The following is a 13,926-nucleotide window of genomic DNA, read 5'->3' as shown; positions in this document are numbered from 1 at the left end:
CTAGATGTGGAGGAAAATTTACCCAATGTCGAGCGACATATAGTCAGGCTAAAACATGTTACCCGACGTTTGCAAAACCTGAAACAGCTTTCGGCAGACCTTCTCCATGGAATTTATATAGAAGAGGTAGAACGATGTTTGCAACAGACGGCAGGTTTCCATTCAAAATTGACGGCGAGAGCAGCCGTTTTGGAAGACACACGACGCAGTCAGCATTATGTGGCTGAGGCACAGGCTTTAGGCATCGATTGTCCCGCCTTCCCGGAAGGGGACGCTCCTAGCTTGCCCCTGGGAGTAGAGCAACCCGACACGCGACAATCAGAAGTACGAGCGACAGTAAACAGACAGGAGACGGAAACGAGCAGATTACCAGACGCAGCCCCTGACTCACAGCCACTAACGTCGCTTCCAAACCAACCGATACATGTATCTACCACTCATTCAGAGCCGCTTGTGCAGTCGACGACAGCGGCGACAAACATTACAACGGGTCATGTGACAACCCACCCCGTCACTAGCGTGACATTTTCACAGGGATTACCAACCATGGTACACCACATGACGCAACCATACCCACCAAACATGTTTTTCTCGTATCCGACTACTCAGGGCTATTTTAACCCTTATGCTCAATTTCAACCACAGTTTCCTTCATGGCAAACCACCCCACTTCCGAGTGCTGGTATTTTGCAGCCGCCACTCATAACGCCCCAGATCACTCCACCACAGGTCAGTCCCTCGGGTGCGACTCGGGAACAGACTCAGTCGCACCCGGTGCCACAAAATCAGCCTTCACCTCAGCCGGCAGGAGCCGCGGCTCAGCCCCACGACTCAGTATTGAGGAGCACGACAGTCCCAGAAACTGGCTACAGTTTCTACGGAAAAATCACCCATCCTGTAGAAAGGCTACTCAAGGAATTGCCAGAGGCGTCGGGTCTGGATGCACACAAACTGATTGATTTCCTTCGAGTCTTGTTAAAGCTACGGCAAAAGGGAGGGATTCCCGACAAACAAATTTTTGAAATTGTTTACCCATACACCCAAGCTCCCTTAAGTGAGCGGATCATGGCAGCCATTGAGAATGATCTCACTTTCGACGAGTTTCATGAAGAAGTGTTAAATTTTTGTATACCGAGTAGGCTACTCACAAACATCCTGTTGGAGTGGTTTAACCGCTTGCAGCAGCGTAATGAAGCCTTGCCGAATTACGTTGCTGACATACGGGAAGCCAACCAGGTACTCAGGCTAAAGGTTCCAGAGAGAGAGGTCGTGAGTACGATTCTAGACGGTTTGAACCCAGCGGAGCGCTCGCGCTCAGTGTTCCAGGCACGCCCCCAAAATTATGCTGAACTAGATAAACTTTGCGTACACGCCATAAACATAGAATACGCTGATTTTCAGCGAAATAAACAAGCCACATTCGCTAGTCAACAAGGTAGCAGCGCGGGAGCGGAGCGCAGTAATTCGCAACATAAGAATGCAGCACAGAAACATCAGGGCAATACATTTTTCTCTTCAAGGCCACAAGGGAGGTATCAACAAAATACACATTGTAATTTCTGTAAAAGAGACGGGCATTCCCTGGCCCAGTGTTACCACAAAAACAACAAACAAAATGGCGACACTCCAAAAAACGCATAACGCGGTGGCCCGAACAACCTTATTTAGGGTCACCGAAAAATTCTAGTATTAAAATTTTTTCTTATAAGTGGGAAGTTCAACTTGCGCCAAGTAATGACAGTACACAAGAAACATCATTACATAAAAACAAGAATCCTAACAACGAAGAGTCCAGGAATAAAAGTAACAAGCGAGGTCACAAACATAAACAAAGAAAGCACAATAGCAGGAGAAATAACAAAAATAAGGGAAATGGTAATTCAACGCACACGTACTCATGTAAAACGTGTGTTGATCCTACAAATAAGGGCAAGAGAAAATGCCACCAAATTTTTGGCAATATTCCTACAGTAATTCCGTATGCAGTAACAACGATTGGCGAACACACTGTACCGGGACTAATTGATACGGGATCAGCGCGCAGCCTAATTTCTGGGCGTTTGTTTAACAAGTTAAAACAGAGCAAATTAATTCTAAGGACTGAGACCACTAAGTTACAATGTTTCACAGCTTCAGAGCAGCCATTAAATATTACGTTAGCAGTTGTGATCAAGGTGAAGATTGATTTATATTCATGGAATTTCCCATTTTTGGTGTCTGATCAACTTGCCACAGACCTAATCTACGGGTCTGATTTCATTGCCAAGACAGGTCTAATCATTAATCTTCAGGCGAAGAATTTCGTTTTTAAATTCAACATGGGTAATCCTATTCCTTGTGGGACCCCTGAACAAATAGTTTCAGTTCCGGCCGAGCCAACGGCAGCCATCTTGGATCAGGGCAACACCACTTCACACGAGCACCTTAATACACAGCAGCGGGGCGCCATTGATAAATTATGCAGTACTTTTCCAGATGTCTTGACTAGTAAATTAGGTCGCACAAAATTAGTCGAGTACCAAATTGAGTTAGCGGATAAAATACCAGTGAGATCTCACCCTTATCAATTTTTAGGCCCTAAGATGCAGACGATGCGCAATCATGTTCAGGAGCTTTTGGAAAAAGGGGTAATCGAACCCTCGACATCCGCCTACAGTTCCCCAGCTTTCCTGGTGCCTAAGGGCAAGGATCAACAACGATGTGTAATTGATTACAGAAAAGTTAATGAGAAAATAGTCATACAAAACATACCGTTGCCAGACCTAAACACTGCTTTTCATTGGTTCAGTACGGCCAAATATTTTAGTGTGTTTGATCTAAATTCTGCCTACCACCAAATTCCCCTTACTGCGGATTCAAAACCCATCACAGCCTTCTGTGTCCCTTGGAACTTGTACCAATACACAGTAGTACCTTTCGGACTTGCCACGGGAGCCCAAGTACTAACTCGACTCCTGGATCAGATACTAGGAGATCTAAAATTCAAAACAGTGTACAACCATCTAGACGATGTCGTCGTATATTCAGAAACATTCGAGGAACACATCAAACATTTAGAGGAAGTCCTAAGTAGATTTCGTAAAGCAGGGTTAACTGTCAACACAAAAAAGGTTAAGTTTGCAGTCCAAGAACTGTCTTCTCAAGGACACCTGGTTTCTAGCAAGGGAGTCACCATTGATCCTTCACGTACACAAGCCATTCGTGATTTTCCGCCTCCCACAAACCCTAAGGGTATTTCACGTTTTATTGGGATGGCAAATTTTTACTCAAAATATATTCTTAATTTCGCTGAGCACGCAGCACCACTAAATACCTTGCGCAAGAAAAATACACCTTTCATATGGGGTCTGGAACAAGAAAAAGCTTTTAATTTCCTGAAACAGGCGATTTCTTCCCCGCCTGTACTCCGCATGGCAGACTTCACCAAACCTTTCATTTTACAGACGGATGCGTCCAGTGTGGCTATTGGCGCAGTACTGTCACAGGAAGTCGAAGGCTGCAGACAGCCTATTGCGTTTGCATCGCGGACACTTACCCACGCCGAGAGGAAAGCCTCCTCGATCTACGAATTAGAATGCCTCGCCGTGGTATTTGGCATCGACAAATTCCGACAATTTATAGAACACACGGAATTCCTGTTGGAGACAGATAATCAGGCATTAGCCTGGCTTTTGGCACACCCGAAACAATTAGGGAAACTCGGGCGATGGATTGCAAAAATTTCCTCTTTGAAGTTCAAAATCCAACACATCCGGGGCACACAGAATATAGTAGCGGACACACTGTCTCGCATGTTCGAAAACCCAACTCAGACTCCGCCCGAAGGAACACCACTCTTATGTCAAGCCCTATTGACAGAGTTTCCGTTGGCATTTCAGGATTTACAGAGCCAGCAGGAAGCTGATCCCCACATTTCCAGTATTATTAACCTTTTTAGTTCAGAAACTGCGCCAAAATACTTTAGGATGTCTAAGGGGCTGTTACAAAAACGCACCCCCCAATCAAAAACATACAAAATTATGCTCCCACAAAATCTGCGTAATATGATATTCCATTATTATCACACCTCGCCGGTGGGCGCCCACCTCGGTATATATAAGACCATTCAGGCTATCCGACGTCATTTCGTGTGGGACGGCATGCACAAGGACATCACCGAGCAGGTGAGACTATGCAAAATCTGTGCGCTGAGTAAGCCAGCGCAGAACACTCGTTTCGGTTATTTAACTTCAGATGTGGCCGAGCGCCCCATGCAAAAGATGTTTATCGACTTTGTCGGGCCTTTCCCGCGCTCAAAGACAGGAAACACTATGCTGCTGGTGTGTATCGATGCCTTCACAAAATTTGTCTGGCTCATCCCCATGCGAAAAGCCACCGCAGAAAACACTGTATCTGCGCTACGTAATCAGATCTTCAAGACGTCGGGAGTCCCGTCTATAGTAGTTTCAGACAATGCAACCCAGTTCACGGATAGGATTTTTAAGAACATGTGCTTCTCACATGGCATTTTGCACGTCACAACCTCGCCTTATTATCCACAGCCCGCGCATGCTGAGAGATTCAACCGCAATCTCCGGTCTGCTCTAATAGCTTACCATGCGCAGGAGCAGGATAAATGGGATTCGAATTTGGTGTGGCTGCAAATGGCCTTTAATTATGCACATCATGAAGGACACAAAACTACTCCTTTCGAACTCATGTTCACTTACCGACCTAATACCCCTCTTTCAAATCTTTGGTCTTTGAATGACCTATTGCCCGATGATCCGAGAGACATCAGGGAGATTTGGAGAAGAGCCCGTAAAAATCTCAATCTGGCTCATGAGAGCAGAAAAAATACAACGAAAACCGATCTCCTAACCCTTACAGGGTAGGCGATTTTGTGCTTTGTAAGGCACACCCACTCAGCAAGGCAGTGGATAAGTTTTCCGCCAAGCTGGCGTACCGCTGGAGAGGTCCCTTTCAAATACAGCGATTTTTAACGCCAGTGACGGTTAGCCTAGCTGACCCCAGTTCAGGAGAATTCGTGACCAGAGCGCACATCTCCCATCTAAAGAAAACACATGCTGACTTAAAGTAGATGTGTTTAATTTCTTTACCCTAACATAGGGAACTCTCTAATATTAGGCATGCCAGAAATCCTCGAGGTCTTAAAAATCCATGGTACTAGAAATAAGAATGCTAGCTTTACGTTGTATTAGTTTTAAGTGGCAACTTAGTTAATAGGTAAGCTCTTAGTTAATAAGTTTGTTTAAGGGTTATCGATATGTTGTGCCTGAGAGGCGGACGTGTCTCAAAGGTGTTAGAATATAAGTAGTAGGATACAGGCGAACCTGGTACTAGTTTTACTGAGCAGTGTAAGTGTTGTTTTTTTTCCCTATATGCTCCGCATTCAAGCGGGGGAGTATGTGCCGGAAATGAGGCATTTCGTCTATTTTTTTAATTTTTTTTATAATTTTAAAATTTTTTGGGGTTTCTATTTTTTTAATTTATCTGGTTGTTAATGGGGGTGATATACTTTTTGTTAGGCCGGTGTACGCCACGGATTTAAACTTTGTGCCAGTGGACCGAAGCCCCTTCCCAGGGGGCCAATCTGATATTTTGCTGTCTAATGTGGACATGGTCAGCCCGGTTGAAATTTCTCTCGCCTGCAGTCACGTCCCGAGTTTGTAATTTTAATTCCCTGCATGACCAAAACTGCTTTGAGCAGCTCCTGGGCTGCAAGCTGCTACCTTGTAGAGGCCTGCTGAGAAAAGCATGTCTCGTCACGAAGCAGTCTCCAGTGGAGCTGCGTTCCCACCTTAGTGGCTATTTCTGCCCCCCCCTTCCTCTCTCTCCTCCTCACTTTAGTTCTGAGAAATTAAGCTAAGAGCAGTGACCGGACGGGACGATGACCTGATGCAAAAACCTTCTCCCGGGTCCGACAGACACATCCCTGACATCTAGCGGAGGAAAAAGTAACCGCGGGCCTGGTCGCCAGCGTGCAGAGCTTACCCTCATGACACCTGGTGGCAAGTCTGCTCACCACCTCAAGTAGTTCCCCCTTACGCCGCTAGAAAGCAGCGTCGCGGTGCCATAAGGCACTATGCTTTCCTCTCGCGGCCCGGAGAAGTCGATTGTTCGTTGCTTTCGTTTCGGTCCGGTAGAGAGCGCGCATGTCGTGACTCCTTCGGAAATTTTCGGCTTAGAACCGAACCTACCCCCTCCTTTAACCCGGGGCCTTACCGCCGGATTTAATTAGGTGCTTTGTCCGATTGCTAGGACTCAGCCCTCTGACCTCGGCTACTGACCACGTCTCCTCTACGTCCTCTGCGCTAAGAGGCTTTTTGCGGGAACGGTGATTTTCGTGTGCACGAGAATGTAGTCAGCTTGCTTAAGGGATGTGATCCCGTTTGTACAGTAGCCAGGCAGAGGTAGTTTTTAGAAAAGTCATGCGTTGTTAAATTTTATATTTATTCTTATTTAATTCTAAAAATTCCGGTTTCGTTCGCGCATCCTGACTTCTCGGTCCGCGGCATCCTGATGTCGGCGCGGGACACCTAGTGAGCTCCGAACTCTACACCCTGGTTGGTGAGTAATCCGGCCTTTTCCCCCCCATTCCCGTTTGTTGGCCTTTTGCGCCGACGGTGTAGGACTGTCTGGAAGCAAGTCTAATTCGTTTGGAATTTGATTTGGGTTTCAGACAGGGTCGAAGTGCTGGAGAGACAAATTGCTCCCAGCTCGTGGTCCTGCACCTCCACTGCGGGTCACGTTAGAAGAGAGGTTTCCGCGACCCGACGTTATTTTTTGAAGACCCGGGGGGTAATGTGAAATCAACATCCCCCCCCCCCCCACCTTCTAGCTACGAACTACATTAATCGAATGAATAGCCTACCAGCGAACAGTGCTTTCCTTAAGAATATGTAGAGTCAATAAAACTAATCATCGATGTAATGATTGGACAAATCAAATTTGGTGCGAATTTTTAAATTTTTGATTATGTAATAATATTTTGTTAAGGTGTAATGTGTATTGTTTTAAATTATTCTGGGGCGCCCCCTTTAACTTTGTTAATTACTAAGATTTTTATTGTCAGGATTGAATAATACGAACACAAAATTCCATAATAATAAACTAGGAACCTATAGACCAAGCTAGTGTTAATTTATTTATGATATACCTTTTTCCCGTAAACGATCCACCAGCTCCCCAGTTGCTTGTGTCAGGGAGTTCCAAATTGTCTTGTTCTCCACCTCATGCCACCTCTGGTCAATAACTTTATTTTTCTTATTATTCTTACCCAGCAAGTTTCCAAGGCTCTTTTTAATTAATTTAAAATAATTTAATTTTGAGGCACGAGGGGCGTTTCACCTGTTTAGTGTTTACATAACATACATTCACTATCCTAGCAGTGCATTCAAATAATTTTTGTAAACTGAGATACAATCAATAAAGAACAAAATTATAAATATGATTAGATAACCTTAAAAACTTATTCACAAGACACAATAGGGAATGCTCTGGACAGCTGTACCCTGTAAACCAAGCATGTGTTGCGACAGTGGAAACAGACGATGATGATGATGATGATGATGATGAACTTACCTACACTTACGACAACGGTACACGAGTGGATCTGGCCGAACGGTGATGAGCGAGGGGTCAGGTCTCACCACATCCATGCAGTTCTGGGGCAATATCTTTGCTATAAAAATTACAGATAACAGTTCAAAACACAATGTGGACACATAATGCACACTGTAGGATACAAAATTATGTACCTAGTTATATACCTTATAACAAAAATTAATTTGTTTTCATACTAAGTCTTAAGTTATGATGTTACGGTTAAAACCTGGTAGTGTAAATCTTGGGCAGTGTAAATATTAAAAACAATTCATTGAGCATAGTCAAAAATCAATTTTTATTCAACAAATTAAGCAGTAAGTACGTACTGATTAAGATGTACACAGTCAGGTTTTTCAATGATTAGGTACAAAAAGATTATCTCCAAGTCTTTATATCACAAGAATAGAAAATGATGATGCTCATAAATTGAGTCAGCTGAGGAGTCAACTCAAAAAATATCACACAAAAGTTATTTCTTTGTTTCTTCAATTCATCAGTCCTCATACTAGTGAAGTCTAAACCTGTGCTTAACTTTTCTTTACCAACAGAGTTAAATGTTGGTGCTATTATTTTATTCATTATCAATCATGAAAACTGTGTATTTCATTTTTGATTTGGTATTTTGCTATTCACGCTAGTGATCCTATAATCATAATGACCAAGAAAAATTAATTCTTTTCCTGCTATCCAACCAAACTGATTCCATCTGCATCTAACTTCCAGCAATCAATTTCCAGCAAGCTACACATTTTAGACTACAGCTCATTGTATGATAGTTTATCCTTTGAATATGTCTCTCTCAAATAAGTAGTATTTCCGATTCAGAGAACCAAGTGGCCAGGTATTTTCTGTCTAAAATATTTTACCCAACCATATGCATATCCCAGTCAAAGATATGTGAACGAATGTATGTCCATGTCTTACAGACACTGAGGTGGCTAAAGGGGGTGAGGAGCTAAACAATGAGGGACAGCAGTGATGGAATGAGTTGGTGGGGAAAACGAGAATACACTGAGAAACCTTTTCGTTACGAAAAACCCAGGTTTGACCCCATTGGGGGAGGAATTATCTGACAACCCAACCACCGTGGCCCACTTCAAAGCAAGTAAAAAATGAAAATTGTAAGTATACAAAACACCTGCTGATAATAAAAACCACTAAAGAGAGAAAAAGTGTAAAATAGTGACAATAGTACAATAGATTATGGAAGAAGCAAGAGAGGCATTGCAGAAGGACAAGAGAGAAGAATTTATTTATCTCCAATGGAAAAGAAAGATTAGGAAAAGAACAATTATGTCAGGGGGTTTATAACACACTATTCCCGGAGAAGCAGAGATAAGAGCTCTTAGATTGAAGATGGGCGCTGAACTACAAACCAATTGTTCACTGACTGAGTGCTCATAATGTTTTCCCGGGTATAGACATGAGCCAAAGCAGGCCCTGTCATCTTGCCACATGAGCACTGTGAACATACACATTGAAGAGCATTGGTATGTATGGCAGAAAACACAAGATTTGGTAATGAATTAATCACATAAACCTAAGGCAGGGAAAAACAAAATTAACCGGCATTATAAATTACATGTGTTGCCTGCATGTATATTTTGAAAACAGAAAGTCTATAAAAATTCTCTGGGTTAGTGTTATTGCTTGGGTTGTTTCAAATGACAACAAATTGCCTTTTATGGGGCAAGCCACATCTTTTGCGGATTACGATAGGGTATAATTCAAGCATTATTTAAACATAAAAAGGAATATATAATTTATATAAAAAGTGCATGAGTTACAATAATAATAATAGAACTATACAAGAGTTACAATTAATGTCAGAAGCTCAAAGAAAATTTTAAGCCAAAGGTAATTATCAACCACTTAATGTTGAGCTAACCTAACAATTATACATTAAAACCCACCTCTTCAATGATGTGTGTACAAAATTTTATTTGACAACCTAAATAACGTAAGTTGTGGGTTGAATTAATTATATTCCCAGCTTGGCTGTTCGCACACATGCAGGTGCTGAGCAGATGCATAGCCGGGGGAAAAAAATCAAAAGCAGAATAAGGAAATTATAGTCACAGAGAGATAATTTTAATAGATTATTGTAATTCTTAGTGTGCTACAATAAAGTATTTCCTCCCCATTATAGCATGACATCTCTCTTACTCACAAGTGGCAGGAATTTTGTTTTCAACTGTCTATATTTAATGCCAGTTCGACACGTGTTAATGTAAGCATGTCTTTCATACAAACTCAAACATGTGTGTCATGTATTTCATAAAACTAATATGTATGTATTTACGACTTGTTTTTAACGAAATCATGAAACTATTGACATAACAAAATATCTAACAATTTTTAAATAAGTTCAATTTTCTTTTTTCAAACAAACCATTACTTAAATTTTTGTGTGTGAACATTGAAAGTTCTAAATGTCTACTCTCCCTGAGATTTTAATGTGACAATCAACTTTTTTTTAAGAAAACGTGCTCATAAAAATTAGTATAACGGTTATACTGGTTATAGGTTCGGGGACGGTGGCTTGTGGTTTCTGATTTGGATTTGTGACCTTTTGAGTATATATATCATCAGATTCCTACAAGACATTTTACTCATCATTAAGTGCCAGACTGGACTGTGGCGAAGGGCACCGACCTTTCTTGACGTAGTCGGCGGCGACCTGCAGCCGGAACATGCGGAACTGCAGGTTGGCGCGGTCCAGCCGCCAGCCCATGCCGTGGTAGAGCCGCAGCTGCGACTGGAAGCCCGGGTTGGGCCCCACGTACTGGCGCTGTGCCTTCACCCTGCGCCCAGCCAAGACACCGCTGCCACTGTCCCTCTCTTACCACACACGTCATGCAAACTTTACAAACAAGTGAAGATCTTCTGAGACACCGTCCATCTCCCCGCACCACTGCCACTGTTCCTCTCTTACAAGGTCACTTACCATACACGTACATAACAGCACATAGGACCGTGTACAGCGCGCCCGCCGACTGCACTAGTGCACTTCGCGCTACAGCCACTGTACTCCCAACCAATAATGCACCTCTGATAAACCTCACAGAAACAGATAACTGCAGCTACGTAACCCCTGGGCATGTGTTTCGCTGTAAACAGGGTAAGAGGGTCGGTGAAAAAAAGAAGGAAAAAAATTTTGTAGTCTTAACGTGCTTTTTAAGGTTTTACTAATGTTTCACGATGATAATTGTGGGTTTCCAAGGGTTTTGTAATGCAAACTTTATAAATAAGTGAAGAATCTGCTGTATAGACAGAGACAGGATCGTGTGGCAAATAACAAATAAAACCAAAATAACACCAAAATGGATGTCAGTAAACCAAGTAACATTACAATCCAAGGGAAAACTTGAAATATGATGAAATTCACCCGAAAGATCTAAAATTTTGTTTATAAAAATGTAAAATTCAGTTCATAAATCTCAAGTTTATGTTTTCATTTAGACAATTTAAACAACTAAGCACTGTGTTCAAAAATTTATTTAGTTTCTTAAGTACATTTTCCCCCTTAAAGTATTGTAAAAGTAAAGAAAATAGGTGGTTAATAAAAAAGAATAAACAGTTAAGTAAATAAAAGTATCCAATATCTGATACCATACAGATGTGGCTAAATGTTAACAAAATAAACATCACAAGGATATGCTTAAGGAAATTGAGCTTCCAACATTGTATCTAGGTTTCTATTTTGTATCAATGGTATTGCAATTTATTTTAATTAAAAAAAGAGACAAGATATAAAATTTAATAAATATTTAAAAATTTAAAAATTAGTCTTTGTAACTGAGAGTCTTTATTTTAATCATGAATCATATAGTACTACATTTTTATGAAACTTGAACAGTTTTTTCCAACCCAACAACTTCTTAAGAGCGTGCATCAGATGGAGTTAAACTTTCTAATACAGTCATCCAGGATTCGGAAGATTACTACTATACTTTTACACGTTTAGCATTTCTGTTGACGCATTAAAAGAATTTAAATGTTGGTGAACATTTTAAATGCATAACATTTTGAAAATATCAATTGAAAGTTGCTTTAAAAGCATACTGTAATTGCCATTTTTAGCCATTTTCAAACGACGTTGTAGCCAAGAAATATAGGCACATCTACATTCTGTTTTAATAGGCAAAAACTGTATTTCTTCGCCAGAAACTTTGTCGCTTTGTCCCCCATTGTCACCGCGACAAATCTCGAGTAATCTTCCTAAACCGAAGGCACTGCACGCGTTTATAGCATACTGCTGGGCGCGCCGGACTGCCGTGTATGTGTGAGAATGGAACAAGAGATACTCGCGGTTCCTATCTTGGAATGCGAAGAAGCGTCAAAGAGGAGACGAAGATAGATTTCTACCTGACCCGGCGCGCCGCGGCATTGCTGCGTAAGCTCAGATTACCAGGAAGTATTACCACCCTCGTAAATAACCAAAAGAAAATTTTTTTTGTTGTAAATTTGTAAATGTACTATTTTCCTAACTCTGATCATTTAATGTGTTTTAAAGGATAACTATATAAGAAAATAAGCTTAATTAAGTTGTAAGTAAGTTTATTCAAAGTTAATTGCAATTTTGAATGCATTATTAAGCCGCACGATGACTGGTTGTTAGACTGTAAGGTATAACTAAGTGTCTAAATTTTGGCTGTTAGGGTGTACAGAGAGTTTCAATCCTCCAATGAATACATAAAAATGTGTTTAGATGTAGCACCAAGACTTGGTGACCAAGTACTAAACAGCTATATCGTATTTGTTAGCACTTCGAAAATTCTAATTCATAGATAGTGTTGATGATTTTGGTGGTTGCTACCAGTGTAAAAAAAAAATTAAGTACTTAATTATTTATATCAATTACATCATATTTCTGCACGAATTAATTATTTTGAACTGATTTTTGCTACAAGTTGACGCTTCATTTTCAACGAATATCCAAAAACTTATTCCACAAAGTATTTTTTTGTAAAACCATTTCTAGAGTTCAACAGTTTAATGGTAAACGATAGTTTTACCATTATAACTAAATTTATGTTATTTATTTTAAAGGTCCTCTGATTCATAATGGTTCGTGTCAAAATAATTATATAACTATCTAAATTAATTATAGGTTAAACCCGACATTCGTTTTTATGAATTTTATTGTCAATGTAATTAAATTGATTATAACTAAATTTGCTACTTGATTATAGATATAGAGTTGATTTATTCAACCTGTGAAGTTAACTCGCCAATACATATTTTTTTTTTGATTGCTTGAATTGATACATTTTGCTTAAAACTTCACACCATTAAAGTATTTTATAGTCTGAAGTTAATTTGAAACCAACAATTGAGAAGGTCATTTGCAATAAAACCTGTGTTCAGAAATTAGTTCAATTGCAATTATGTAACTTTTAAGTTACAGAAAATATTTAAATTTTAACTGGACAAATATGTGAACAATAACTTTTACATTCAAATTCTGGAACACATTATTCCTTATTATTATTTTTTGTACTTTGTAGGACTGTATCAACTTTAAATGTACACTACTGTATCTTATTTATGTTCACGTCGTTTGTTATATTGTGTATATGTTGTATATGTGATTGTGTTACTGTATCTTGACCAGTGTTCTTTGCCGTGTGTTCTTGTTAGCCTACATTGATAAAAATAAAACCACTGTAACTTATGTACTGGTACTTAATCATGCAATTATGTAAATTAAAATTGTTTTCATAGGATAAAATGTCTGTGCTATACAACAGAAAACCAAGAACAATCTCTGTGTTGCTGTAGTTTATGTAATTTTTGTTTTTCATTGTCCTTCTGTTGGTGATCGTTGTGGAAGTAACTGAGAAATCGAGGTCGAGGTAACTCACAGGAATGACTATCGCTCGTTACTAACGCACTAATTACATAATGTATAAAAATTGTGTGCGTGGGTGCCACGCGTATTACAAGTGACATTTAGTTCCGTACTAAATGCCATTTTGTTTACGAAATGCGAACTGTGTTGCTATCAACACTACGTATTTTTTATTTGGACTTGTGGCTGAAATTGGGTATTACTAATTTATATATGAGAAACAAAATTGTTTGTTTGAAACGCAAAAAATTTGGTTCTTTTTTGAAAGAAGTAAATACATCAATGTTATTTTATACACTAAGACTGTATTATGTACGGTGATTATAATTTATTAAAATTGTGATCCATATATACTTAATCGTATAAAATGTGAACTAAGCTACTACGGAGATTGAAAAAAGAACTGTTGGCGACTTCAGCGTGTATCTTAGAGTGAAAACTACGAACTTATAATTGTCCTGCGA

General features: G+C 40.1%; 1 protein-coding gene across 1 annotated transcript in view; it reads right to left on the bottom strand.

Moving 5' to 3' along the window:
* The window catches only part of LOC134537977 (dual specificity protein phosphatase MPK-4), a gene marked incomplete at its 5' end in the record, with an annotated part of 73,621 nt that overhangs the window by 23,731 nt on the left and 35,964 nt on the right, over positions 1 to 13,926 (bottom strand). The window contains 2 exons of the mRNA XM_063378996.1: positions 7,585 to 7,684; positions 10,264 to 10,412. Coding sequence (XP_063235066.1) covers positions 7,585 to 7,684; positions 10,264 to 10,412 — 249 coding nt within the window. The remainder of the gene's footprint in view (positions 1 to 7,584; positions 7,685 to 10,263; positions 10,413 to 13,926) is intronic.

Source organism: Bacillus rossius, chromosome 12, assembly GCF_032445375.1.
Source record: "Bacillus rossius redtenbacheri isolate Brsri chromosome 12, Brsri_v3, whole genome shotgun sequence".
Taxonomy (NCBI): Eukaryota; Metazoa; Arthropoda; class Insecta; order Phasmatodea; family Bacillidae; genus Bacillus; species Bacillus rossius.
Note: the sequence above shows the minus strand (reverse complement) of the source record. Positions and strands in the feature narration are given on the sequence as shown.